Genomic DNA, 27,367 nt, shown 5'->3' with positions numbered 1-27,367 from the left:
TGCGCATGCGCGAGGACGTGGCGATACGTGGCCCACTAGGGCCACATTTAAAGGGCCACAACAACAAAAACGATCAGGGTTGAGGCGTTTTAGGCCAAAGAAGGTTTAAAAAAAACAACTGTCAAACAGTTCTAATAATTTGTTACTTTGATTTTTTGGTGTTGATGATTAGGGGCAGATATCACAAGTTTTACTTCTTTCTGTGTCCCCTTTCATTTCTTTTTTCATTTAAAGAATGAAATTTAAATTTTTTTTTTATTGAAATTCATATATGTAGTAGCATAAATCAATCAATTATTATTTTAGTATTTTTAGAGTAGAAACACACAGTATCATAATATTACTGGCTTTAAGTGTGGACCCTGTAAGTAGTTTTAAAACGTAAAAAGCAAAAAAAAAAAAAAAAAAAAACTGTCTTAAAACTGTATTACCTGACACAGTAGAATATAATTATCTTTGGAAAATTATCCATCTCTGTCCGCATCTTACGCCTCTAATTTAATTTTCAATCATGTATCACGGGATGACAAAACTGGTCAGACTAGAGACAGAAAAGGCATTACCCATTAATATAGCACTCATTTTTGTGTGCACCACACACACCAAGTATGTTGGTCCAACTGCAGCACACAGCTCTGTTGCACACTTATAGTGTTGAGTGGATTACTGAACTGCTGTTCACAAAAAAAAAAAAAAGTTTGAAAAAAAGGGGGACAACTAAAATATAAATGTAATGGTCATATTCAGACAGCTACATCACTAGGCCTGGAAAACCACCGCCAAAGGCGCCATTCTCACTACGTCATCGGGTAAGTTGATTGTGAATTCCAAAACACATCAGAACATCAAACCTTTCGAACATGATTAAAAAGGTGCCTCGAAGGCACATACACGAGGCTGTGTGTGCAGTAGTTGAGTGGGACTGCATTCAAATCTTTCTAGGCACTTGAATATTGCAGACTGCAACTTCAAGGGCAGGAGTGTTGATGGGAGTTGTGATGGCTCCAGATGAGAGGAAAGGGCAAAGGGACATTAAAGCTGGACTTGATCCACACATATCAAGTTGGTGTGCTTGAGGCTGTGTGTAGTGCTTTTGCAAAATAAATAAATAAATAAAAACGCTCCAAATTCTGAGGCATTTGACTTTGGATAATTACTGTAAAAACCTTGCAATAATAGGAAAGCTGCACAACACACGGGCAATGTTATGAGTGGTGCTGATATCAGTAGTTTATTAAGTCTGACACATTCAAAATGAAAAGGAAAGTCAAACCAAGAGGAAACTTAAAAAAAAAATAATAAAATAAAAAAAAATAGTATCATAGCAACAAGGGCAAGTTAACAGTAAAAGATGGCTATCATTTTTTTTTTTTTTTAAGCACACAGTCTATTTTCATTCAAAAAGGACTGGCATAATTCACTGTGACTATCCAGTTGCAATCAGAGAGAAAAATAATTTACAGCTTTGTCTGCTTTGGAGGATTCGTGAGGGAATGGGGGTTAGATCTTCACTGTCACATAGAAAACTCAAGAAAAAAAAAATATGGGGAAAAGCGCTTCTCTGAAAAAAGTTGCACTGATTCAGATAAATTTTGGAGGCCGTGTTCAAAACTGACAGATTGTCCCAGGAAATCTTGCCCCCCAAAAAAATAAAAATAAATTGCAATACCGACCAGACAAGGAAGACCTCATTACATCATTATTTTGCTGCTACATCGCTTTCCCCCTTTTCAGTGCAAGATTATCAAAACAATATCACATCTTCTCCTTTACCGGATGAAAGAAGCATAAAAGAGCAAAAAGAGAGAGAACTACGTCGGGCACATGAATTATGTTAAGTGCAATGAGTAAGCGACGTTATGAAAAATACAAATGCAGCTAGAAAAGTAATTCAGGTATTTGCTAGGTTGTCTACAAAATTGTTTTTGGGGAAAACCTGTGAGGGATAAGCATAATGTGGAACCTCTAAAAAGTTAAGACTTCATCTTAATTTTTGGTGAGGAAACATGAAGTTGCTTGTTTTGCATGTTTTGTCATGCCACAGAATAGTTACAAGTATAGCAGCAATGGGAGGGAAAAAAAAAAATCTGATTATAACGATAGAGCAGGAAATGAAAAGAACAGGAAAAATCTTCAAGATATGCAATCCAACTATCTAAATATAACATTCACACAATTTGCTAAGTGACAAATTGCCTTTTTTCCCCAACTGATTAATTTTACTTTATTTTAGTAAACATTTATGCTTGGCATTAGGTCATTTTTTTGACTGATCATAATTCCTACATTGTCTGTACAATTTTTACATAGTTTTATGCCAAGTCTTTTTTTTCAGTTGAGTTGATGTCATATAGGTTCCAATATGTCAAAAAGAAACTATGGTGGCTATGCACTATTGAAACATGACATATTTAAACGCAAAAAAAAACACACAAAAAAAAAAAAGTACCTTTTAAGGTGGCCCCCTCAAAACAATAGCAAAGAAAATGTACAAAGAGTCACATCTTTAAACTGGAAATGGACCATAAACATTAAACTTCAATTCAACCAAAGTCCAAAAATGGCATCGCTTTAGTAAGAGCGAAGAAGGTGAACGCAGAAGGCACCGCTTTTTTGTTTTTATATATCAAGAGAAAGGAATGCGAAACAGTAAACTATGACTTTTGCTGTACATTTATTCTGTCACTTTTGTCGACAGGAAAGGCGTCCTTCATCCCTAGCTGGCGAGAAAAAAAAAGAAAAGAAAAAAAGAAAGTTTGAATGAAAAGAAACCAGAGCGCCACTCCTCCATTCTTCTTAATCCTTTGTCCCCCACCCACCCACGTCCAGACATACTGTCATTTGGTGAACATCCTGGATTATTTATACTTAGAAACGAGGCAAAAATAGGTCATCTTGTCCATCCAGCAGTAAAATGTAAATTTTCGGTATACATTGGTCACAGCAGCGAGGCCTGCCCCGTTTGTGTCGTGTCGCTTCAACGGCTTTCCGAGCGAGAATGTCGACATAAGAAAAAAAAAAAAAAAAAGTATCCATGAGTGCATATTGGTGAACTCATTCTGCAAATTTAGAAACAGTGGTCTCTCGGAAAGAGTGGGGGAAAAAAAGGCAGGCCTTTCCCTTCAGAACAGCACAACTTTTGCATCTTCCAACAGAGCATAGAGCATAGAAAATGTGCAATGGAAGGTTAAGTCAAGGCAGATAATCTCATTTATCCAGAATAACGGGCTGTTTTTTCTTTTCAAATGGTACTTAAAGTCTTTCAGTCCCTCCGAATGTGGCACAAGATGACTCCTGGTTGCTTTCCCCACAAAAAAAAAATTAAAAAAAAATGTACAAATGATAAGTTCGTGATTTCTTGCCATAGCAAAAAAGAAAAAAAAAATAGGATCTTCGGCTTACAACTAAATAAGCTTGACAGGGTGCGTCACATTCCAAAGCAAAGGGGAACCCCCAAAAAAATTAAAACAGATGACAGGTGAAGCCGGCGGTAAGACTCCCCACTCTTCTCAGCGGCGCTGGGTTGTGAAGCGGCCTTCACCAAGGCCTCCCGAGCCCCTTCCGGAACCCATGCCCGGCTTGGGGGCCATGCCACCACGGGGAGGTGGGCCCCTGCCGTCACGCTCCCGCATCATGCCGCTCCCCATGATGCCCCGCGGGCCTCCGGGTCCTCGGTCATTGCGTCTCATGTCCCGACGGTCGTCGCCCCGGATCTCTCGCTCGCGTGCCGCCCGCGTCTTCTTCTCCTCCACGTTCAGACGCACTTCACCTCGGAACATGATGGGCTGTGGGCGGAAGAATATACATATTATATGGGGGGAAAACTTCTTTCATGTTAGTAAGGAAAAGGTTTAGTATGGACATTGATGAAAGCTTGGAAGGGGGGGGTGCTGGGAAAAATGCTTGAAAGCTTAAAATAAAAAAATAAAAAACATTACAGCTGATCACAAAATTTGCATTATAAGCAAAATGGGCGGTGTGACTCAGTGGTAATCTCCCATTTTGAGGTTGTGGGTTTGATCCTCACCCCTGCTGACCATGTCCAACTGTCCTTGAGCAAGACACGAAACCCCGATTTCCAGTGGACCTGGCAGCAAAAGCACTTTGGGAACTCCAACTTAAAAAGTGGTATATAAATAGCAGTCCTGTCCATTCCAAATACTGGTAGATCCAACAGAAACGATCAGATAGGTGGAAAGTAATTATTAAGCGTGTTTATATGAATGCCACTAAATTTCTTTCCCTTTGCTTTAAAGGTTGGCATCGTTTCTTTAGTTGAGAACAAAATCTATAACTTGCTTCCACTGCAAAGTGCTTCAAATGGATTGGAATTCTTCCAGGAAAACAATAAGAAGGCTAACCAAGGAGCTCATGTTGACAAGCTGAGAAACAAACCCATGCGCCAAATATTACTACTGTGCATTGCCGTAGTATCCGCAGTCTTCATTATATTGCATGTTCTCCCGTGTTAGAAGTGATGACACTGCATTTTTGCATGTGAACCAACTATGTCTTAAATAGGGCTGCGCAATTAATTGCATCACAGCACAAATGCTGCAATTTATGGATCAAAACAAAACAAAACAAAATCTTCTGTTTCACTTTGGTCGACGATGTTGGTCCTTGGTAACTTAAATCTTTATTGAGCTAAGGCAAATAATTTTACTTCACAAAAATCTCACGAAATACAATCTAGCAAAAAAATGGCTACGGAGGTTGATTGTATGCCTTCTGACATCTTGTGAAAATATATTTAATTGTCCTCATCCATTCTCTTGACCGCTTATTCCCCACAAGCGTCGCAGGGGGGTGCTGGAGCCTATCAGCTGACTTTGGGCAGTAGGCGGGGTACACCCCGGACCGGTCGCAGGGCACACAGAGATGAACAACCATCCACACACACACACAAGCACACCTGGGGACAATTCAGAGCACCCAGTTAACCTGCCATGCATGTCTTTGGAATGTGGGAGGAGACCGGAATACCCGGAGAAGACCCACGCAGGCACGGGTAGAACATGCAAACTCCACCCAGGAAGGCTGGAGCCTGGACTCGAGCCCGAGTCCTCAGAACTGGGAGGCAGGCATGCTAACCACTCGTCCACTGTTCCGCCCTTTAATTGTCCTGCCTGAGATAATTAGATTAACAAACATACTACTTTTTCTTAAATATAAAAAAACTATATAGGGGGAATTGTGCAGACCAGTGGTCGGGAATCCTTGACCTATACCGAAACACCACCCAGTGAGCAAAATGGGGTAATGAAATGTCAATACATGCCCCGAATACCTTGGCCCCAAGGATTTTCTGCACGGGATCAGAGTCATCAAAAACCACAAATCCGAAGTTGGGGAGCTTCCCGGTGACACCCTTGGTGTTGATGCGAAGCTCCACGACATTCCCATAGGCTGCAAAGTGGGGGAAAAAAAAAAAGATCAATTATATCATACATCAACTCGAAATGCATGGTCATGGATGAGACCAATCTAGTCCGCCAATCGTAGCCTAAATGATGTTCAAAAATGAAAACCCTGGCGTACTCATGAAAAAGTCTTTGAGCTCGCCCTCATCGATGTCGTGTGGGAGGTTGCCGACAAAAAGCTGGTGGCTGTCCGGGTAGCGCACGGTTCGCCTGCCGTCCATTTCGCCGGATTCACCTTCCCCTCTGCCACCTGACACAAAACAAAAAACTTACTGCGTGCATAAAAAAAATGGAGGGGGTGGGGGTTGGTTTCATGAAAAAAAATTGTGCGAATTGCAGAAAGGGGAGTGGAGTGGGGTAATTCAAAAAACAGAATTTGCTTTGAATAGTCTGTCTTTTTATGTTTATTGAAGGACCAGAAGGGGGGGAGGGGTGGGATAATCTATTTTTGAGGAAAATCTCCAAAAGTTCGCAAACATACTTGTATTAAACTACTACTGCACTAGACTTTTAGGCATAAAAAGCTATAATGTTGAATACCTTTATTCAAAAAAGTTAAGAGGAAAAAAAAAAAAAAGAATATAAAAATAAGATACAAATTATGATACTCTTCAACTGCAATCTGACTTCAAAATTCACATTTACCTTTGTTAACAAAACTCAAGTGCGGTTTTCCCATTTGTGTGTCCGATGATGGGACGCCATCTAGTGGTGAGAGCAACACGAAGTTTAGATTTCATTGAATTTGAAAGAATGTCATGGCAGAATATGAATGAAACTGGCCACTGGGCATTACCTGGTCGGGGTCCTCGCGGAGGGAAGGTCGGTCTGTCGCGGGTGCGTTGGTCTCTGGGTCGGAGCGGCGCCGCCAGCGTCTCTGGCTTGGCTTCAACTCGGGCCTACAGACGGATGCAACAAAAATGTAATGTAATAGTTAAGTAGTTTATGTAATGTTTTACAGAATGCTTACCTGTGAGCTTGGAGCTTTGACAACGTGGGGTGAGATTCCAGAGGAGGTGCCGGTAGGAGGAAGGTTTTTGCTGGTCACAGAGGCCCAAGAGAAGGTCTGCAAAGCAAAGATTAAACCGTCCAATGAAAATTTTGTGTATCCATATTATGGTAATTTATATTTTAATAAATTGTGTTCTCTTGCATGTCCTATTAAAAAAAATAAAAAATTAAGGTTCTCAATAAGCTTTTTCTGGAAAATAATAAGATAATGCATTCCAGTACAAGCATGCCACAAATTCAGTAACGTTTCAAATTTCATATCCACATTTATCCTCCCACACTGGCCATTTTTCCTCCCTGCAAACAACTTCAGAGTTTATTTTTGCAGAGTTTATTTTTGTTATAGTAACTAAGGGAACAGAAAAAAACAACTCTGATTGCATAAATCTCAAGGTGTAAGTGAAGAGGGGACAAAAAATAAAAAATAAAAAAAGAATCAAAGCTTTAATCAAAGTTGTTAAGAAGAGCTTCTGATCAATATAATGTGTTTCAAAGCTCCTCGTGGAGTATCACATACCTTGGGTGGCTCCTGTGCATGGGGTGGAGACTCCACTGGGGCTGGTGAGGGAGCTTTTTCCTCCATTTCTTCCAAAACCTTCTCATCCACTTCGGACTTTATCTCCTCGACTTTGGGCTCAGGCTCTGGTTCCATTTCTGGCTCGGGAGCAGGCTCCTCCATGGGCTCCTCCACTCCGTTACTGTGGAGAATAAAATGTGTTGTTTTTTTTTTTAACACAGTAACGCTACAAAATGAATTAAAAAAAAAAACCTATAAGGCTGAGCGTACGTGACGGGGTGAGGCTCGTAGTAGGCGGTGCTGTTGGGACTCTCTTGCAGTGGCTCGGGGGATGCCTGCCTCTCTTCTGGCTCCTCTTCAACTTCCTCCTCCGATTCTGAAAGGACAACAGTTACCATTGATCACCTGTCAGTCAGAGAATTTGCAACACAATCATCAAAAATAACAAAAAAAAAGAAAACTCAAGCTAAAATCTAACAAACATGGCACAGTGGAACCTCTCAGGCAGTGATTCCCAAACATTGTGCTACAGCACAACACAGTGTCCCACAGTAATATAGCTCATTTCACTTAATAGCCTAAAAAGAACTTACCAACTACAAATAATGCATCTCTGCTCATTTGTCTGTTAGTTTCAAACAGTGACAGGCAGTACAATTAAACATTCTTCCATGAGGTGGCAATTATCTATCTGCCTCTTTCCATTCATAACAGAATAACAGCTTAATGTTCAACTAAGCGCCCATATTTCACACCGAGTCTGTAAACTTGTGAATAAATTTAGATATGATCGTTATTTCAGCATATACGCACTTGTGATACGTTTCCCTTAAAACAGTGGTCCAGTTCCAAATTTCACCTTTCCGTTTTATTTGCAAAGGCCTTACCCTCATCAAGTTCAGCTTCCGAGTCGCAAAAAACTTCATCCTCGTAACGGAAGATGTCATTGTGTACGTAGAACTTATTGGCCACTGAACCCTGGTAAAGACAATTTAAATGACTGACATTTTTGATATTTTGTAAACAGCCGTGGATAACAGACCAACATATACAGCTATAGTCTACCTCGGGGGCCAGCACAAACGTCTGCATGAACTTCCGCATGGGCTGCCCGTTATTGGACAGCTCTCCAAGGACCTGCACCACTACACCGTCGCTCAGGGTGGCGTGGGCATCCACATGCCGGATCTTTGTGTGGCACTCACTGAACTGCAGTGACATTACCTTCTTGTGGATTTCCTACAGGATGCACACACAACACAACTTGTCAGTCAATCCAAATCCGCTTTTGATTTGAACTGTTAATATCTAGAGTAACACAGTAGATAAGGTGGAGTGGAAAATTGAAAGATTGCCACTAACCGCCAATGAATATGCAGTTTGAGTTTTCTTTTGCTTTTTGTGATGTCATCCCAACCAGTGATGACCAAGAGAAAAGGAATGACTTGCTGCCAAGTAACTATTCCAGGCCCAAATATGACAATTATTTGTCACATTTTTACCAAAGAAACAAAAGAAGTTAAGAAAATTAGTCCCCTAAGGTGAAATTAATTTTGTAGTATTTGTGTGTTGGACGAGTGCCTTGAAACCCCCTACCCGATCTTGGGGACTTGCACAGTATGAAAAGAACCAAGACAATGTCAGACAACATTCTCTCTGACCCTCCATATCCTGGTCACCACCTCTTTCAGCTCCTTTCCCCAGGTAGGCAGTCTTGAACTATAAACACTAAAACCAGAAACAGCTTCTTGCTATCAATTCCCTAAACAATTAACACATTCACTGCCAGCCCAGCAAAAATGCATTGCATCATTTGACGTCTTTTTCCGTCAAAGGCAGTGAATGAGTTAACTCAAAATTCCATAGTGACACCTTGCAAATATTTGACAACTTGTCACATTCCTGTGTGACAGTATTACTATTGATTATTGTTCAACTATCTACACATTTGTATAACTATCATTGAACAATATTCTACAGCAATTGACAAAGAGTCTAAAGACTTTCAACATCACTGCACTACTGGTTACTTTGATCAGCGCGACGATGATTTCCATCATCTGCACAACTGTCTTTGTATTGTAATGACAGCACCACTGTTCACTTTATCTTCCTTGACTCTCCGCTTCATTTGCACAACTGTCACTGATTGGTCCTACAGCACAAATAGCACCCTCATATTCCATAAAGCCCCTCTATACTTACGTGTCATGCCTTTGTCTGTCATAGTTACTTGTTCCTGCAATATTATAATAGCTCATACTACCAGAGACAAATTATGTGTTTTTTAGATACTCGGCCAGTAAAGATGATCTTGATTCAGATTAAAGGGCATGGCCCAGTGAGTGACGTCAGGAGCTGGAAACGATTAATCTGTGTGTGAGAACAAGTTGTGTGAGTGTTCGCATTTTGTATTTGTGTGGGTGACTGTCAAATAAATGGCTGCAAGTTCATCAGCGAGTATGGTTCTCCTTGCCCATATTCCAAGGCATTAACAGTACCCTGGTTGCTCTATTTTTCCCCAATTCAATTCAAAAGGCAGTATAGCAAAACAACGAACCAAGTTATGACTCGGATATGGAAACATTCATAAGGTGCTGCACTCGTAGGTAAAGGTACCACTGTACTGCGAATTAAATCTGAATTAAAAAAAAAACAAACAAAAAAACATTGGTGACCCACCGTTTGCCCATACACCGCTTCCACCAGCTTCCCACTCGGGTCAAGACCTCCATGAACATAGGAAGAGTTCCTCCCATAGAACCTGACAACGAAGCAGCATTAAACAGTTATGGAATACAGTCTCCACAACAAACGGCAAAGTGTCTCATATTTGCACGTCAAGCGTTACCTGTGCAGGTAGTCTGGCGCCTTGTTTAACAGCGTGTAATATTGCCTCACAAACTCCCGCCCTACAAGCAGGGGACTCGGCTTCTCCATCACCATTTCTTTGGTAAACAATAATAAGTGCTGGGGGACAAAAGACAGAGTTTAGTGTTAACATGGTTTATCTACATTAAAATAGCAGTTAAGTGTAACATTTTCAAGTTTCGGTGTTTCTTGGCTCAATTTAAAGCAGAGATTGTACCATTCTGATCATTTGAGAATGGGGAATCTGTAGCCATTTGTCACAAGTTAGGAGCACTTCCAACTGTTTCTGACAACAGCGCCATCCCGACGAGTTAACGCCGCAATTGCAGTTAAAAATGACACCAAACCAGTACAACACTGTTCAGGTAATAACATCTTTCATGATGTCGGTTGTTTAGACGGCCCGATAAAAGGCCGAGGTTGCCTACTCCAAATTTTATATGCAGGAAAAATCCAGACTTTTAAATAAATAAAGCTTGCAGAAAAAAAACAGGTTCTTTGTCTCATTTCAAGGCCTGCACAGCCACACAACAGCTGACTGTTAGCATGGAGGCTAAATCTGAAGCTCCGAGTGACATCACGTCCATCAAGTGAGACAAAGAAGCAGCCCGAAATTACACATGACACACAGGCAAGGCATTTAAAGGCAGATTATTTGCAAATATCAGCCCTCAGAAGTACGTTTTCAAAATCAGCCATTTTGTACAGTCTTGGCCTACATGCACATCTCAAGCCTCCTATCTGTACTATTATATCATCTCTGATTATCTTACACTGCGCCCCTGGACTTGTCGACGATAATCCTAATTTTAAAAACAATAATAATAATGAACACAGTAATATTGACGAGTTCCGTTTGCGATAAACAAACAAAATTTCCCCCGGCAACCCCGCGCTAACTCGCGTTAGCACCGGGGCTAGTCTACCTTGTGGCGTCGTCTTTATTTATTTCACTCTTAGGCCACTGGCGGTTACATTGGCCGCAATATCGTGTAAATAAGACAATTTATACGAGTTCTATCAAAGCGCGTAAGAACGACCACGCAATAAAGGAGGCACGTTGCTAAAATTAACATTAAACGAAGATGAAGGGGGACAAACGACACAACAGAACAAACGACGCAACAGAACGCTTTGAGAGCTGTTGCAACGTGTTCGTTAGAAAATAGGATATTGAATACATTGAATCTATTTACGAAAACGATTATCCAGAATTTGTAATCAACTTAATTGTCGAGCCTTAACCTAAAGCCGGGGCGGTAAAGTGTGTTGGAAAACAAAAGGCAGCGTCGAGAACGTACAAATCTTAATAATTGCCAGGCAATGTGGAGTTCAGTTTTTGTACAAAAAAACGAGTTTGTCGAACTGTCCGCTTCTCTTATACAGCAGTTTAACGAGACAATGCGGCTAAAGTTAGCATTTAGCTTGGTAGCCAGCCATAACATTAGCTGTGAGGAAGGATGATGTTAACTTACCGTGTTGTTAGACCTATCTATGTAGACAGAATGATTATAGTAATAATATTAATAGCAGTAATATAACGACTGTGAACCGCGAACACACACAGCCAGATGTTTACAGTTCTCGAGACGACGATTTATGATCTCTGAGGTATGAGCGATCGAACATTTAAAGCGATAGGTTTCGCTTTATTGTTATACCCCTGCGTTTTGGAACAGGAAGCCCCTAGCGCGGCGCGTTGACCAATCAGCGGTCCGCATAGGGCGTCACGAACTATGACGACACAACCAAAGTCCTGCCTGCGAAAAACTTTCTACAAATTTTTCAACATGGGAGAAAGACGTAGCTTGCATTTTCACAATATAAAACTATCCCCAAATGTCTTAATAACATGTTTGTCGAGTTTTTGTTGTTAAAAAAAACGATCACAATGAATAAATAATGAAGATTATTGATATTGGTGAACCGACCAATCACGAACATGACGGCACAATATTGGCCCTGCCCCTCAGAAAATGCTGCAAAATGTCAAGTTATGGGGAAAAAAAACAGACAATTTTACAACAGTTCCTAAGTTTCCCGTGTGTGCCATTTTTTTTTTTTAAATATCTCAATGATAACAATTAAGTGTCATTTGAGCAAACCGACCAATCAGCAGCCTCCAGAGGGCAGTCCTAACCAATACTTTTATTTATTTATTTATTTATGTATTTATTTATTTATTTTAGCCCAAACCAATACAGTACTGGCCCGTCTCCCCTAAGAAATCCTTCTACGAACTGTCAAATTATGGAGCAGACTTTTTTTTTTTTTTTTACGATTAAAAAGTTATGTTTTTTTAATAACACGTGGCATGCTTTTCAAAATATGGAGGAAGGATCAAGCCTCATAAGACTTTCACACTTTAAGCGAGAAGACCAAACAGTTGCTCACGACATAATTTAATTTACCAGTGAGCGGCCTCCACTGGTCAAAAAGAACCACGATGCACAGAACTATTTGTACATGGGACACATGAACTTTTACTGAAGACAATAATGATTTTTTTAATCATATAAAACGGTTCCCAAGTATCTAAATGTTGCTTTTGACATCGACATTTGGGGAACTGAACAAACAGCGACCTCCACTGTGCAACACGAACGATTACATAAAAAACAAACAATAAACCCAAATACTTGAATTTACAACAAATGTGAATAAAAACTCTTTTTTTTTTCACCATCTCAGAAGTATAACATTAAATAAAAAACACTGGTGTTGGGCCCCCTATCTTCAGGTCAGAAAATCCGTGACTGGTTGTTGTGCTTGTTCTGGTTGCCATAGTAACTGATCAGCAACATACATAATGTTACGTAACATCATTCACCTTATACACCAAAAACATTTTTTTTAGCCACAATTTGTCAATTTACACAATAATGCATATAGCAACACTAACACGCAACCAGACAGGCAAACTAATAGATAAAATAAAATAAATATATATATATATATAATAATAACAACGTACAGTACAGTGCAGTGCTAAATTATATGTTTAGTGATACGTCTTAAATGTCAAAAAGCGATTTGCGTCAATTTTTCCATGATTTTAATCAACGCCCGACTATTAATGTAACCCGAGAATGACTGTTTTTCTTTTTATTTGAGGGGGCGGGCGGCGGTGGGGGGGGGCAGAGAAAGAACAAGATGGCTGTCCCGGGACGAGGAAACTTTTTTCGCTCTCATCTTTTTCACGCAAACACGACGATTTGCCGTCTTCAATGGTATTTGTAGAAGAAAACAACCAATAAACAACAAACTTCAAGTTTTCTTGGGCATCTTTTTGTGTTATTTTTTTGGGGGGGCGACGTGAGCCATTTTAGAGGCAAAGCTAGTTGGGAGGATTTTTAGGCAACGACGTTGTGTTAGGAGCCAGTTCGCCAAATAAGTTAACTTTTTGTTCTTGATCAACTTTCTCAACTTTTTTTTCTGCTTCACTATAACTTTTTTTTGTCGTTTTGGAGGTGTTTGCGTTTTTTTTGTTTTTTTTTCCTGAAGTGTGGCGTAATATTCCAACTGTTAAACCCATCCGTGACGTATGCTTGTTTGGATTAAAAAAGCAGCCCGAGTACCATGAGCTCATCATCTCGGGTAAAACCCCAGCACGTCGCCCGCGAGGCGAGCGAGGGCATCGAGATGGAGAACATCCAGCAGCAGCAGCAGCAGCAGCATCAGGATTCGACGGCCGAGGGAATCACAGCTGGCACTCCGTCCTCGCCGTCCAGACAAGCCTGGAGCCGCGACAACCCAGGATTCGAGCCCGGCGAAGAGATCATGGCAGCGGACTGGCCTGCAGCCAGTCCCGGGAGGAGGTCGGCGTCCTCGGCCTCCAGCAACAGCAGCTGCAGCAGCGGTCTGGGCAGCTACAACGGCGGCGTCGGAGGAGGAGGAGGCAGCCATCACATGCACTCGGGAGGAGCCTACCCGAGCCCGAGTGCGGATGAAGGGCAGCAGGGCAGGCGTGAGCATAGCAGCTGTATGAAGAAGATACTCCAGAAAATTAGAAGTAAAACACTCTCGTCATTCTTTTAACACACAAATTGAACTTTCAAATCTGAGTTAGTTGAAATAATGTATTCGTTTTTCTTGCTTTTTGAAATTCACTTATCTCTTTGATTTATTGTAAATATTAAAACAAGATAGAGGCGTCAAGATTAATTTAATAATCAAATCTATTTGATTATCAAATTAATGGATCATTATTTTGATCATCAGTCAATTGTTTCGAGACCTTGGATTTCTGTAGACGTACATGAAAGCACTCATTCTAGTCATGTTGAATCAAAATGAAACATTCAAACATTAGCTTTTACTTTGGAAAACAATGATCAGCATTTTTGCCAATTTTTGATATTTTATGGACCAACCAGTAACTGAATCTTAAGAAATTTATGTGGGTGCATTTTGTGCACTGTCAATTTGAAATAATACCCCAATTTTGAATATTCGGCTAGAAATTAGTCAACAAACTAATCACCAGATTACAATAATAGTTACTTGCAAGTTGCAGCCCATAAAATTGTAAAATGTGACATATTTATATTTATGGACAATTTCAAGTCTTCAATGAAGGGGGTGTTCCGATCGACTGGCCACCGATCATGATCGGACGATATTCGTGAAATCGTGATCGGTGATCGACAATCCAAGCCGTTAAGGTTTTCATTTGAGCGAAACAATTTTGAAAAATAACCTAATTGCATTTTGGTGAGTTTTCTGGCACGTTCTGGCATCCAAAAAGGCCATTCATTTACAAACACAAAATACAACACAAAAAAAAGAGGAACCCTACAAAAGTACTTTGTGTCCCCCCGTTGCAGTTCTGTGGGGCACGGAGTTGATGGAGGACAACGACAGCAGTCGAGAGCGCTACCTGTGGAATGTTTTGAGAGAGATGCTCACTTACGTCGCCTTCCTCATCACCCTTTGCGTTCGTAAGTACCCCATCTAAACCTGCAATTTCACTGGTGACCTAGAAACCTTAAAAAAAAAATCACCAGTAATGAGTTGAGCAGATGGAATAACTCCGCACAGGGATTAAATTACCCGACTAGCCAGAAAATTGAGAGCATATGCATTTCACGGTGACATTGCTCTCTTTTCTTTTTGCTGCTTCAGTTAAAAAAAATTTTTTTTTAAAATGTCAGTGTGTGGTTAAGGGCGGTTCAGGAAAATGTTTCCTGGCACATTATGCCATGCAGCTCTACTATACAGACTTGCATTGTGTAAAGAAAAGCCTCTTTCACATCCGGTACTTACTTCTCTTGCCTTTTTGTGTTGAAAGCAATTGTCCAACTATATTTGCACCACACGATGATTTATTCAGTAAATTTGCTGATAATGTGCATATGTGTGTTTGAAATGGTGTGCAGTGACGTACGGGATGGTGAGCACCAACATGTATTACTACACCAAAGTCATGTCGCAACTTTTCCTGGACACACCCCTTTCACCTGGAGAGCCAGCCACATTTCGGAGCCTTTCAACTATGGAAGACTTCTGGAAGGTACATCTCATCACCATTTAGTGTAAAGTAATCTCAAGGTTACCGCAAACACCTAAAAGCGCAGTAAAGTATGGTCCGAGAACCATTTTATAAAATATGAATTTATGGCATTGCATAGTTGTTTGGTTGGTGGAATTTTATTTGAAAAAAATAATACATACAGTAATGTCTTTGCTATTCGTAGGTTACAGTGGAAATATGCATGTACACTAAAAATTATAAACATCTATGTTAATAGTTGTAAGCAAACAAATGATAATCCCAAAATGTTTCGTCTTTTCAAACTCATTTTATAATCTTCCTCACAAAAATAAATGGCTAAGAGATGATTTCATTGTTTGAAAAAAATGCAATGAAAAAAATGTGAATACCAGTTTGTAAAATACTATTCAAAATATATTACTGATCAATTTTTCCTGTATATTTTTTTATTTATATCATTAAAATATTAGTTAATTGATTTATTGTAAATACAAATCATTAAATAAAAATGTACCTAAACAAATTTTACTTAGTAGATTTTATTAAATAATTGCTTACCTATAACTTAATTAATTGTAAATAGTAATTTAGTATTATTATTATAAATAATACAATTTGAACTATCATTTTAGTAGAAAATATTAAATTGTTTTTGCATGATCATTTTAAATATTTTCATTTACCACATCGACAAATGACCATTTTTTTTCTTGTCTTTTTTTTTTCTTTCTTTTTATATTTTTTGGGATCAAACTGAATGCAGACATCCCAAAAATATAAAAATTAAAAATGGGGGAAAAAAAGTGACATTTAAAAATAATAATAATAGTTTTTATGTTTTTGGGGTTGAAACTCACTGCAGACATCCCAAAAACGTTAAAAAAAATAAAAATAAAAATAAAAAATAGACATAAGTGTATTTCACATAGCAGCAACGATATGTACTTTTGGATAACTATAGTATATTCATGTCTCCTCGTCCTCCTAGTTCACAGAGGGACCTTTTCTCAACGGTATGTACTGGGAAGTGTGGTACAACAACAAGAGCCTGCCCGAGAACCACACTCTCATCTTCTACGAGAACCTCCTACTCGGGGTGCCACGCCTCCGGCAGGTCAAAGTCCGCAACGAGTCTTGCAGCGTGCACGAGGACCTACGCGACCAAGTCCGGGACTGCTACGACGTCTACACGCGCGCCAACGAGGACACCGCCCCCTTCGGGCCCGGGAACGGGACGGCGTGGACGCACGTGGCGGAGGCCGGCGCCAACGGGAGCAGCCACTGGGGCCGGGTGTCCAAATATGGCGGCGGGGGATATTACCAAGACCTGTCCCGGGCCAGGGAGGAGTCGGCGGCCCAGCTGCGCTTTCTCAAAGACCACCTGTGGCTCGACAGAGGCACCCGAGCCGTCTTCCTCGACTTCGCTGTCTACAACGGTAACATCAACCTCTTCTGCATTGTCAGGTGAGAATTGTCTGTATGAAAGTATTACAAGTTGAACAATGTGTAACGTAGCTAGGTGTTGACTCTAACAACGTTTACCAGGTTGTTGGTTGAGTTCCCGGCGACTGGCGGGGTGGTGACGTCCTGGCAGTTCCAGACGGTGCGCCTGATCCGATACATGTCCAGCTGGGACTACTTTGTGGGCCTGTGCGAGGTCATGTTCTGCCTCTTCATCCTTTACTACGTGGTGGAAGAGGCGCTGGAGATCCGCATCCACCGCCTGCATTATTTCAGGAATCTATGGAACTGTTTGGATGTCTTCATCGTCACTGTACGTATCTGGTTATGATGTTAAAATAGTGGCTGTGATTGGCTCGACCTATCGTAGGTCACGTGTGTCTGGGTTTGGTCATGTGACGTTCACAAGCTGAGCCTTTAGGCACTGTGATGTCATTTTCACTCAACAGAAAGTGGCAAAATGGCTGCCCCTTTAGATGGATAAAAACGGGTGCACTCGCAGAAATATGTTAACTTAAAATGTATGTAAAAATTTTTACATGACAAATTCCACTTTACTTTTTTTTTTTTTTTAAGATATTTTTAAAACAAACCTACCAAATAAACCTTATATGATGCATATCCCTTAGTCTAATAAAGCCTACTTATTTGAAATGCATAATCCCCAGATTTATGTATTTAGTATTGATAAAGTATAATTACTCTAAATGAATAATAATGAGAGTATTTATTTAAAATACATAAAGTATATTGTTTGAATTGCATAATAGGTTACCTTTTCAGCGTTCCCTGGTTTTTCGCTGGGGTTAGGTTTAAAAAAAATACCCGCAATAATTGAAATCCGCAAAGTAGTTAGCTTTATGTTTTACATTTATTATAAATATTTTAAGACAATAAAAACCCCCACCACACAGTTTGTACATTTTTATCATTGAGGCATTTACATCTTCTCACATTTCACTCTTGTTTAAACATTCACAATGTTCAAACCTTCATAAATTTTATAAAATGGGTATATTACTGTAAAAAAAAATGAATGCAAAATTTGACTAATGCAAAATTTGACTGAAAAAAAAAAATTAGCGATATAGCGAGACCGCGAAAAGTTAACCATGTTATAGCAAGGGCACACTGTACACGATAAATATACTGCTATGTGAAAAACACTTATACCCATTTTTCCCTCCAAATTTTTATGTTTTTGGGATGAAACTGAATGCATACATCCAAAAACATAAAAAAATAAAAATAAAAAAAAAATAAATAAATTATACTTTATTAATACTAAATACATAAACCTGTGGATTATGCATTTCAAATACATAAATAGGCTTTATTAGACTAATGAATATGTATCACACAAGTTTTATTTGGTAGGTTTGTATTAAAATTATCTAAAAAAAAAAAAAAAAAAGTGAATGAGAATTTGTTATCCCGAGGTGTGCTTATGAGTGTGAGTGGTTGTTCATCTCTGCGTGCCCTGCGATTGGCTGGCAACCAGTTCAGGGTGTACCCCGCCTACTGCCCATAGACAGCTGGGATAGGCTCCAGCACCCCCGTGACCCTTGTGAGGAAATGCGGATGGAATTTGTTATGCGAAAAAAAAAAAAAATGCGAATCTTAAGTTAGGCTTGAAATATTTCCGTGAGTGTGGATTTTGCTGCTTCATTCATATTCCACAAACACAATAATAATCAGAATGCTGTGTTTAGACTAGTGGGGGTACGTAGAACATATTATTGTGAAGAACATTTTTGACTTGACTACCCTTTTTGAAAAAGTACACACTCATCTCAAATGAACATAGTGTTATGTTTACCAGTTTGCAACTTACTGACTTTGCCCCATCTGCTTCATTTCTCTGTAATATTCATTTTTCTTTGGCTATGTAAATAAACGCGACTGTTGATAGCTATTGTGATATTCAGTGTGTTGTCAATTTTGCAGCTGAGTGTGGTGGCCATCATCATGAACATAACGAGAACAGCCATGGTCAGCCACCTGCTCAAGACCCTGCTGGACAACTACACAACTCACCCCACTTTCGAGCCCCTGGCCAACCTGCAGCTCCAGTTCAACAACGTGGTGGCGGTCATCGTCTTCTTTTCCTGGGTGAAGGTATGCATGTCTACTCCGGTATTTTCACTTGAATGAAAAAAGTGTGCTTATTACTAGGGCTGGGCAATATAACGAAAAAATATCGATATCGTGATATTGGGCCATGCAATGTGCATATCGCAAAGACATGCAATAATTTTCATATGGAATTTTTGGCTTTTACCTAAAATTGACCAATCAGACACAAACTTAAATGTGCATCACCATCTAATAGTTTAGGGTAATTACAGGGTTATTACAGGGTAATAATAGGGTAATTACAATTAATTAACTAGGAACACATTGAACTTGCTTTTTACCACATGAACAAAAAGTTATTCTTTCATTTGACAATAAAAATGTTATTTCTTTAGGTACATGTTAAATATCGCAATAATATCGATATCGCGATATTCAACAGCTATATCACTTTTTTCCAATATCGTGCAGCCCTACTTATTACCTCCACAAAGGACATTTTTTAAAAAATTGGTGAGAATGCAGCTGTAATATTATAAAAAAAAAAAAAAATCACAATTTTGCAATAATTGTACTTGCAATCAAGTTTAAAATGTAATATACTGCGAATAAAAAAAAAAAAAAAGTATATTAGAAAAAACAGTGCTAAAAAGAAGTTGCATTTTTATGACAATGAAGATGTAATAGCACGAGACTATAGTTGAAATTGCAATCACTTCCCTCAGCTCTTCAAGTTTATCAACTTCAACAAGACCATGAGTCAGCTGACGGGCACCATGTCTCGCTGTGCCAAGGACCTGGTTGGTTTCGCCATCATGTTCTTCATCATCTTCCTGGCGTACGCCCAGTTGGCCTACCTGCTCTTTGGGACTCAAGTCAACGACTTCAGCACTTTCCAGGCCAGCATGTAAGAGCAGCAATCACTTACGATCCGCCGTAGTTCCTCAAGTGCTTCTTGAGTAACAGGTTCTACCACATCATCGTTATAATTACCCATTTGAAATCTGTTGCTAAACAAAACAGCAGCGCCAACTCTATAATGACCTGATTCCACCATGTGTCCAATACAAACTAATAAACCCCTCAATTAAATGCTGGGTGTGTCATCCACTTGCACAAATAAAAGCCTTACCTAAAAAAAAAAAAAAAAAAAAATCTTCTTAAGAATAATCACCAATCCCATTTGAACACTGTTGCTAATCAAAACAGCCCCTTTGTAATTATTTTACAGTGGTACCTCTACTTACGAAATTAATTGGTTCTGGAAGAAAGTTCTTAAGTAGAAAATTTTGTAAGTAGAGACACATTTTCCATGTAAATGCCCTAATCTGTTCCAAGCCTCACAAAATTCAGACATAAATGTTTTATAAAGCATAAAAATGCATCAAAACATGTAACAAATACATGTTACATAATATTATTGCACAATAAATGAGAGTTGCGCATAATGTAAAAAAACAAAAACAAAGAATAGAGTAAAGAATAAAAATGATGGTCATCTGCGGTCCTCTTCGTTTTTTGCCCTCTTTGGTTCACGTTCTCCCTCAGAATTGTTTTTTTCCTGGTGTTTTGTAAAGAACTGATCCAAGGATGTTTTTTTATTTATTTTATTTTTTTTAATAATCCTCCGAAAGTGTCCAAGGAAAGCAGCATCATAGTGAGCGATCGCCCTAATGGTGAACACTTTTTTCTGGGTGATTCTTTTCAACAAATTTAGAAACTTGACGGAAACTTCAGGTACGGCGAGGCATTTTTTCCCAAAAAAGGCCCGTCTCGTCGCAATTAAAAACTTACTGTGCAACATAAGCCTTCATCAGTCACCAATTGTTTGAATTTTTGCACAAATGCGTCGACTGTTAGTTAATACATTTACGTAAAACTGTCTGAACACCTCATGGCCCGAGGGGCGAATGACGAGGACGCTACATAGACACATATCTATTATCTATCTATTTTATGCTAAGGTACAGCCCATACTGTATTTTTACCTTTTGTATCCTGAAACTTGTTTCGTAACAAGAGGCAATATTTTCCTGTTGAGGAGTTAACTTGAAAATTTCGTTTAAAGGGATGTTCGTAAGTAGAGGTACCACTGTACTTTATATACATTTGTTGAAGTAACAATTTTGGGCAAAACATATTAAATGAAAATCTGACTTTGTTTATGTAGTTTCACTCAATTCCGCATCATCCTGGGAGACTTTGAGTTCTCCGAGATCGAGGAGGCCAACCCGGTGCTGGGGCCCATCTACTTCACCACCTTCGTCTTCTTCATCTTCTTCATCCTCATGGTGAGCACGCGCTCGTGTCACCAACGCAAACGGCTACTCCCGCACTCTTCACTGACACGCCTTCAACACAGAACATGTTCTTGGCCATCATCAACGACACGTACTCCGAGGTGAAGGCGGACATGTCTCAGCAGAGGTCGGACATGGAGATGAGCGACCTCATCAAGAAGGTAAAGGGACGACTTCTGCTTTTTACCCAGAATCAAGTTAAGGAGCTTACGACGTAAAAAACTGCTCCCGGCAGGGTTGTAACAAAGCCTTGATGAAACTCCGGCTGAAGAAGACGGCAGTGGACGACATCTCGGACAGCCTCCGTCAGGCTGGAGGCAAACTCAACTTGGATGACCTCAGACAGCATTTAAAGGGGTAAGCGTGTTAACTCCACCAAGTTATTTATATTGGGGAGGTGTTCATTCATTCAGTCAGAATTTTGTGAGAAAAAAAAACTAATTTAACACATTCATTGCCAGACCAGAAAAAAAAATGCATCATTTGACGTCTTTTTCCGTCAATGGCAGTGAATGAGTTAATGAGAAAAATTATGTTAAATTGTGAGGGGAAAAGTAGCGCCATAAGAAAAAAAAATGTAATTTTAAGAGATTTAAAAAAAATATATATTACAAGAAAAAAGTTGTAGCATTGAGAGGAAAAAGTCTAAAAGAAAAGACGTAATTAAATAAATGTAGTTTTGCAAGAAAGAAAATCATAACACTAGAAAAAAGGTGTAATATTACACAAATAAAGTTGTAAATTTCTAAGAAAAAAAACAATCTTTGGATAATAAATATGTGATACTGTGCGAAAAAAAAAGTTCTAATAGTGTGAGGATATGTGTGATTTTGTAAGAAGTTGCAAAGTTATGAAAATAAGGTAAATTTGGGGAATTTTTCTTAATTTATGACTACAAAGTTGTAATATTAGTAGCAAAAAAATCTACATTTTATAGGGAAAATGTAAATTTTATAAGATTAATTTTTAATATTGTGAGAGTCTTGATTTAATTAAAAAGTCGTTTTTATGAGAATAGAAATCTAAAATTATGAACAAAATGGTTGTAATTTTGCAAGAAGACTATAAAGTTGTAATATTAGTAGCAAAAAAATATACATTTTATGGGGAAAATGTAATTTTATAAGATTTTTAATATTGTGAGAGTCTTGATTTAATTAAAAAAGTTGTTTTTATGAGAATAGAAATCTAAAATTATGAACAAAAAATGGTTGTAGTTTTGCAAGAAAAAAGGTGGATTGTTCAAGAAAAAGGCTCATTTCATTTAACACTGAAAAAAAATACAAGAAAAAAGATGATAATTTTCAAGAAAGCAAAAAAAATCAAGATGTTTTTTTAATTTTTTTTTTAATATAGATTTTGTTTTCCAAGAAAAAAAAATCATCCTTGAATGATAAGAAAGAGCATCTACAGTAACTGAAGAACTGTAAGGCTTACTAATTGTCTACAGACACAAGATGGCAGCAAAGGACTACTTTTGTCTAAATAATGCTCCCTAAATTACTTCAGTTGTTTCCTTGCGGCAAAATGGCACCAGAGTAACATTATGATTGTACAGAAACAGCAAATAGGTTTAGAGAACAGTAACGTCATGTGATTATTGTCTTTAACATGACAGCATTGTTGGTGCTGCCTTGCTTGCACAGGAAGGGCCACACGGATGCCGAGATCCAGGCCATCTTTGCCAAGTATGACCACGACGGTGACCAGGAGCTGACGGAACACGAACACCAGCAGATGAGAGACGACCTGGAGAAGGAGCGAGTAAGTACAAAGACTAAAAGATAAAAAGAAAAAAAACAGGTTTTTTTTTTCACATTTTAAGAAATTGATGGATGGATATTGTACTGCCTAATGAAACACAAAACTAAAAGCGTTGAAGTTCATCCGAAAACATCAAGGTTAAAAAAGGAAACACTTAAGTAATTTTGTTGTAATGTTAGAGTCATCATTTTACTAAGCTGTTATACTTTAAGTTGTAATATTATCAATGCAATTTTTATGTGACAAAGATGTAATATTACATACAAAATGTATTTCAAGCTGACATTTTATGAAAACAAACGTGAAAAAATAGTCATACTATTGCAAGAAAAAAACACCCCTATATTTTACAAATATTTGAATAATTTTACCACAATGGAGTTGTCAATGATTGAGGAAGAGAAAAAAATAAAATAAAAATAATAATAATAATAATAATAATTTTGTATGAAAAAGTCTGGCTTTAATTCTTTTTTTTTTTGTTGGTGTCATTTTATGAGAAATAAGTTATTTTTATAATAAAGTTAATGTTCTATTAACTTTATAGTTAATGTACTTTTAAAAAATAGTTAAATTACAAGAAATGAAGTCACAATATTGGAAGAAAAATGTCAGAATTTTGCAATTTCTCCCGGTGATTTTAACAGAATAAATACATAAAGTAACATTATCAGACTATAGTTCAAATTTTGCAAGAGAAAGTTTTTTTTGTCTTTTGTTTAAGGGGAAAAAAACGTGTAGTGTTGCAGAAAAAATATTCCAAGATTACAAGAAAATAGTAGTTACATTGTATGAAGTTTTTTTTTTTTTCATGAGAACAATGTGATTTTACGACAAAAAAAATTATGAAAAATATGATGTGAAAAAAAATATTATTTTACAAGGATAATGTAATACAGTATATCGATGGTGGATCGCGGCCAAGGCCCGACCATGAAAGCGAAACGCCACAAAAAAAAATTCATTTTGATATAAAAACACGGATAAGAAAAAAACAAAAAAGCGACGACGCAAAAAACAGAAGTTTCTAAAATTAATTCCGCAAGCTGGTGAATTCAAAATTGCTGAATTGTGAAGAAGCATAATTTATTATTTTACCAGAAAACAAATGAAAAATGTTAATTTTTTTTTTTTACCAAAAAAAAAAAACTTCCATAATTTGGAGATTAGCGCTTCAAAGTTATTTAAAAAAAAAAAAAAAAAAAAAAAAAAAAGCATTTTCAGTCCGTGGTGAGTGCGAAGTGACCCCGAGTGCATTTGCAGGAGGACTTGGATCTGGAGCGCAACTCTCCGACCCGCGCGTGCAGCGGGCGCGGCTTGCCGCCCCGCGGCCAGGACGACTCGGAGGAGGACGACGACGAGGACAGCGGGCACAGCTCGCGGCGCCGCGGCAGCAGCTCGGGCGGCGTCTCCTACGAGGAGTTCCAAGTGTACGCCGCAGCGAAACGGGGGGAAACGGGGGGGCTGGCGGCTTTCGCGTGACGGCGGCGTTGTCGTTGGCAGGCTGGTGAGACGCGTGGACAGGATGGAGCACTCCATCGGCAGCATCGTGTCCAAGATCGACGCCGTCATCGTCAAGCTGGAGGCCATGGAGAGGGTCACCGTCAAGAGGAGGGACGTGCTGGGAAGGCTCTTCGAAGGAGCCGCGGAGGTATGGCGTTCATTCGTGTTGGCCGCAAGAACAAACCCTACTTTCAAACCCTAAGCATAGTTTTAAACCACACTTTGAAACCCTAACGCTAGGTTAAAACCCTAATTTGAAACCCTAAAACACGTTTTTCACACTAATTTGAAACCCCACTTTGAAATTTTAACCTTAATTTGAAACCCTAAACCAAGCTTGAAACCCTACTTTGGAACCCAAATCCTAGTTTTAAATCCTACTTGTTAAAAACCCAATTGGAAACACAACTTTGAAATCACATTGAACCCCTAAAGGCCTAAGCCTACTTTAAAACCACAGTTTGAAACCATAGCCCAAGTTTGAAACCTTAACCCAGTTTAAAACCCTACTTTGAAACCCCAACCATGCTTTGAAACCCCAATTTGTAACCTTAATCCTAATTTGAAAATCTAAACCTACTTTTAACCCCTAATTTAAAGCTCTAATTTGAAACCTTAACCAAGTTTTAACCAAGTTAAAACCCTACTTTGAAACCCCAACCATGGTTTGAAACCTTAATTTAAAACCCCTATTTGAAACCTTAATCATAATTTGAAAATCTAAACCACTTATAACCCCTAATTTAAAACTCCAAATTGAAACCTTAACCAAGTTTAAAACCCTACTTTGAAACCCCAACCATGCTTTGAAACCCTAATTTGTAAGCTTAACTCCAAATTGAAACCTTAACCAAGTTTAAAACCCTACTTTGAAACCCCAACCATGGTTTGAAACCTTAATTTAAAACCCCAATTTGAAACCTTAATCCTAATTTGAAAATCTAAACTTACTTTTAACCCCTAATTTAAAACTCAAAATTGAAACCTTAACCAAGTTTAAAACCCTACTTTGAAACCCCAACCATGCTTTGAAACCCTCATTTGTAACCTTAATCCTAATTTGAAAATCTAAACCTACTTTTAATTAAAAACTCTTAATTTGAAACCTTAACCAAGTTTGAAAGCCCAACCAGTTTGTCGAGTAACTTGTAAGCGCGCGTTGTCAGGAGGAGCGAAGCGAGCAGGAGCGTCTGGTGAGGGAGGAACTGGAGCGCTGGGAGTCGGACGACGTCTCCTCGCAGGTGGGCGGGGCCACGCCGCGGCCCCGTCCCCGCCCACCTTCATCGCTGTCCCTGGACGCCGCGGACAACAACGGGAGCGCTCACGTGTAAATAAATAAGTAAATAAATAAATAAGACACTTAAAGGGATTCCTTGGTTGCGAATACATTTTCGCAATTCCAAAAGTAGTCATCACCGCCGCTGTCACAAAAAACAGCAATACTTGATTGTTTGCGTCGGGCAAATGAAGGATTGATGAAGGACTGATATGAGGGACCACCAAGCTGAAAAGAAATGAAATACTTGACCAATTTGTCACGTTGTTATGAGAATAAAATGAGACGCGGAGAATCTAAAGTGTGCTCACTCCATTTTTGTCATTTGAGTGTGAGATTTACGTCTTGTACTTGGCATTTATTTATATAGCGTCCGACCAATTCATCATCATCATCATCATCTGCAAAAATTGCTGCCTTTTATGTTCAAATTGTAACTAAACCTTTTCGTCTATGCACTTAACTTAAAAATGTCCAAAATGGAGTTAGCCCACTCTAGTTTTCAGTGGCTGTGTTGTGAGAAAATTAACACGAAAGCTAAATAAAGTCTTACAGTAAACATGAAAGAATATTGTGAGAAAAAGGGTGATATTGTGGGAATGTTTGTCTTCTTTGGTACGAGAATCTTTAAAAACAATAATAATAAATACGATAATTAAGTTGTACTGTTACAAGGAAAAAGTTGGCATTTTGTGAAAAATTAAGTCGCATTATTTTGAGGGATTTTTTTTCCCCACCCAAGAATAAATTGGTAATTTTTTTGGGAGGAAAAAAAACAAAAAAAACATCATTATTATGTGGAAAAAAATTGTATGAGAATAAAGTTGTGACATTATGGGAAAAAAATTAAAACATCACATGACATCATAGAAGAAAAAGAGTTAATATTACCGGGAATAAAAAAAAATAAATATTGTGAACTTCTTTTTTTCTTTTAATATTCCAATTTTACTCTTGTAATATTTTTTCCCATAAAATCACACTTTTTTCATAACCCAACTTTTATCTTGCAATGTAAAAAAAATCTCATAAAATGACAACTTTATTCTTGTAATATCAATAATAATATGTAATGTATTCTATTTTTATCCTTTTTATTTTTTTGTAGCAAACATCCAAATATGTGGCTTGGCTATATTTTTTTGCACACATTCATTCATCGTCATGTTTGAACACATACCAAAAGAAGCACCTTTTTACCAATGTTTATTTTGTTGATTTTAATTCATAATAGTTGCCTTAAGTGTGCATTTTGCCTCAAAGCTTCCAATGAACTACATTTTTATTATTATCAATGTAACACACACACATGCACGCACACACATTCAATGTAACTTGAAACAAACTTCAATTTGGAGTGCAAATAGTGTTCATGGGAAACCCATGTGTTTATATTTTATCCTATGCGTTAATATTTTATTATCTGTCTTTTTACAAAAAAAAATGTGTTTATCAAATAAAAGTGATGTCAAAATTGGAGTTGTTCAGAGCTTTTTTTTTGGTTAACAAACTTCCAGCTTTCTTAGATATAATTATATAATATATTGTTCTTATATTTTTTATTGTTGGTGTGATTAATTCCCCCAAAATACATTGAATTGTGTATTTTTTTTTTAAATTTAGCAATTGTATATTTAATATTTTTATGTACTTTTTATATTTACAGCTAAC

General features: G+C 38.3%; 2 protein-coding genes across 4 annotated transcripts; one reads left to right on the top strand and one right to left on the bottom strand.

The window, feature by feature from the left end:
• Positions 1–2,655: 2,655 nt before the first annotated feature.
• g3bp2a (G3BP stress granule assembly factor 2a) lies at positions 2,656–11,480 on the bottom strand. 3 transcript variants are annotated; one of them, XM_077524021.1, is made up of 13 exons: positions 11,298–11,480; positions 9,803–9,921; positions 9,634–9,715; positions 8,017–8,190; positions 7,839–7,929; positions 7,222–7,327; positions 6,952–7,132; positions 6,394–6,489; positions 6,220–6,322; positions 6,069–6,128; positions 5,542–5,673; positions 5,282–5,409; positions 2,656–3,785 (listed from the first exon to the last, which is right to left on the bottom strand). In XM_077524021.1, the coding sequence occupies exons 2-13, from the start codon at positions 9,895–9,897 to the stop codon at positions 3,510–3,512; spliced, it is 1,524 nt and encodes a 507-aa protein (XP_077380147.1). In that variant the 5' UTR covers positions 9,898–9,921; positions 11,298–11,480; the 3' UTR covers positions 2,656–3,509. The 3 variants fall into 3 exon arrangements, with proteins under 3 accessions (XP_077380147.1, XP_077380149.1, XP_077380148.1); XM_077524023.1 differs by having other exon boundaries at positions 5,291–5,409; XM_077524022.1 differs by lacking the exon at positions 11,298–11,480 and adding an exon at positions 10,749–11,059.
• A 1,488-nt stretch (positions 11,481–12,968) lies between these two features.
• pkd2 (polycystic kidney disease 2) lies at positions 12,969–27,175 on the top strand. Its single transcript, XM_077525172.1, has 14 exons — positions 12,969–13,834; positions 14,649–14,762; positions 15,201–15,334; positions 16,305–16,780; positions 16,862–17,090; positions 18,725–18,895; positions 19,579–19,760; positions 21,024–21,144; positions 21,216–21,314; positions 21,389–21,510; positions 22,800–22,917; positions 24,181–24,347; positions 24,421–24,568; positions 25,587–27,175. Exons 1-14 carry the CDS (start codon positions 13,402–13,404, stop codon positions 25,749–25,751), a joined length of 2,679 nt encoding a protein of 892 aa, XP_077381298.1. The 5' UTR covers positions 12,969–13,401; the 3' UTR covers positions 25,752–27,175.
• The last annotated feature ends 192 nt before the right edge of the window (positions 27,176–27,367 follow it).

Source organism: Festucalex cinctus, chromosome 6 (assembly GCF_051991245.1).
Source record: "Festucalex cinctus isolate MCC-2025b chromosome 6, RoL_Fcin_1.0, whole genome shotgun sequence".
Lineage (NCBI taxonomy): Eukaryota > Metazoa > Chordata > Actinopteri > Syngnathiformes > Syngnathidae > Festucalex > Festucalex cinctus.
The sequence above is the reverse complement of the archived record's forward strand: the minus strand, read 5'-3'. Positions and strand labels throughout refer to the sequence as shown.